Here is a 1,806-nt window from a genome sequence, read left to right on the forward strand (position 1 = left end):
TATTGGCAGATCCGCCATGAAATTTTTCGACATTAATGATTTTTTTCTATCTATAGAGAGACTACGCAAACATTACTTCTGAATTATGATCATGATCATTATATATATTAACTAATCTTCAAAATTTAAAAGGTTTACCTTTAACAAGTAAGTACGTTGTTTTATGAAGCAGCTTAATGAAATTGGAACAGCATGAGAAAGGGGAAATCTTTTTCTATAAATATAAACAATTATCCATTTTTAAAAATGTTTCTAAAACTGTGCCAAATCCTTTTAAGTCGAAGTTAGTGAAATATGGATAGATGTAGGAATGTGATAATGTGACATACAAGTAGGGTTGCCATCCGTCTGGGATTCCTCGGATTTGTCCTAGTTTGAAGGGCGTTCGGGAGCCGTGGCGTGATTTATTTTAAAATTATGAAATATTATAGTTAGTTAGTTATTAGTAGCATCATATAATGATTCGATTTATGCCAAAAAGAAAAAACGTTTCTAATTATTTTTGTTCCCATATTACCTCAGAAAGAAAGTTTAAATTATATTAAAAATTTCTATTATTTGTTGCGGTTACGTACGTACTTAATTACAAGCTGTATAAATTAATAAAAATTAAAAAATTATAACGATGTATTTATTTTTGTTGCAAAAAATATTTTTTCAAAGGTGTTCGGGGAAAAAACGATATTTCTCACAAATGTCCGGGTTTTTTGCCGTGTTTATCCGGTGTCGGCAATTTAGGCGATGACAGCCCTACATACAAGATAGATGGATAGATAATAAATTCGCTCCATCAAGGCTTTATTATCTCTTTGATTTGGAACCCTAAAATATTTTTGTATTAAGTATCTATTTAGTAGTTGGTATACCCCTGAGAATAAATCGAATCGAATTGAATCGGATGTTACAATTCGATTCAAATTTCAAATGAAATATTTCTTTTTCGAAAATATCGGATAATTCGTTTTTTTTTTAATAACTCGATTTTTCCAATTATTGTTAATTTTTTTAATGATTTTCTAATAATTTTTGGATATCCTCAAATTACTCAGAAAACGAAATTCGATTCGGTTCGAATTATACGACCTTTGGAATAATTATATAATTCATATAGTTTGATATTTGTAAATTTTTGGAAAAATCATCAATTTATGTTTAAGGAATAGAATTTTAATACTATTATCATACATGTAACATCATATCAAAACAGGATCTCGTTTTTATTTTGTTGTGGTCAAAAAAATTAAATTAATTAAACTCTTGGATGGTTTCACAACTTTATTCTTACAATTACATGTGCATACTTAATTGTATATACTTTAAGTCGTGGTTTAATAATTAAATTCCTGGATAATAACAATATTGTGACGACAGAGTGGCCTTCCACAAGACAACTCTTGAAACGCTACGTAAGGTACTCGAGGTACGAGAACTGGTAAGGTAGTTCAGGGTTATGGTCAATGTAATTTTGCGTGTACATACCATAAGTGGTTTCGACACCAAAATTGTAACAACACGCGAACGTGGAAAACAAAGGACGAGCACTAACCCTACCTGACCCCACCCATTCCCAAGTTTAAACCTCGATAGGGATGAAATTGGTATAAATACCATCAACGTTCGTAGTGTCAACATTGTCTTCTGTGAAACGACGTAACGCAACAAAGCAAAATGATGAAAATGGTAAGTACTAAACATTAAATTTATTTATTTATTTATTAATGCTGAACTGTGTTCGAGTTTATTATTAATTGCCATTTTGTTATGCAGAATTTATTTTTCTCGTACTAATATTTTAATTAATATAAA

The 1,806-nt window shown here is 29.8% G+C and overlaps 1 protein-coding gene across 1 annotated transcript in view; it reads left to right on the top strand.

The window, feature by feature from the left end:
• Positions 1–1,570: 1,570 nt before the first annotated feature.
• The window catches only part of LOC108735359 (neuropeptide-like 4), a 1,977-nt gene continuing 1,741 nt past the window's right edge, over positions 1,571–1,806 (top strand). The window contains exon 1 of the mRNA XM_025977445.1: positions 1,571–1,680. Coding sequence (XP_025833230.1) covers positions 1,669–1,680 — 12 coding nt within the window. The 5' untranslated portion in view covers positions 1,571–1,668. The remainder of the gene's footprint in view (positions 1,681–1,806) is intronic.

This window comes from Agrilus planipennis, unplaced genomic scaffold (assembly GCF_000699045.2).
Source record: "Agrilus planipennis isolate EAB-ADULT unplaced genomic scaffold, Apla_2.0 scaffold27, whole genome shotgun sequence".
Lineage (NCBI taxonomy): Eukaryota > Metazoa > Arthropoda > Insecta > Coleoptera > Buprestidae > Agrilus > Agrilus planipennis.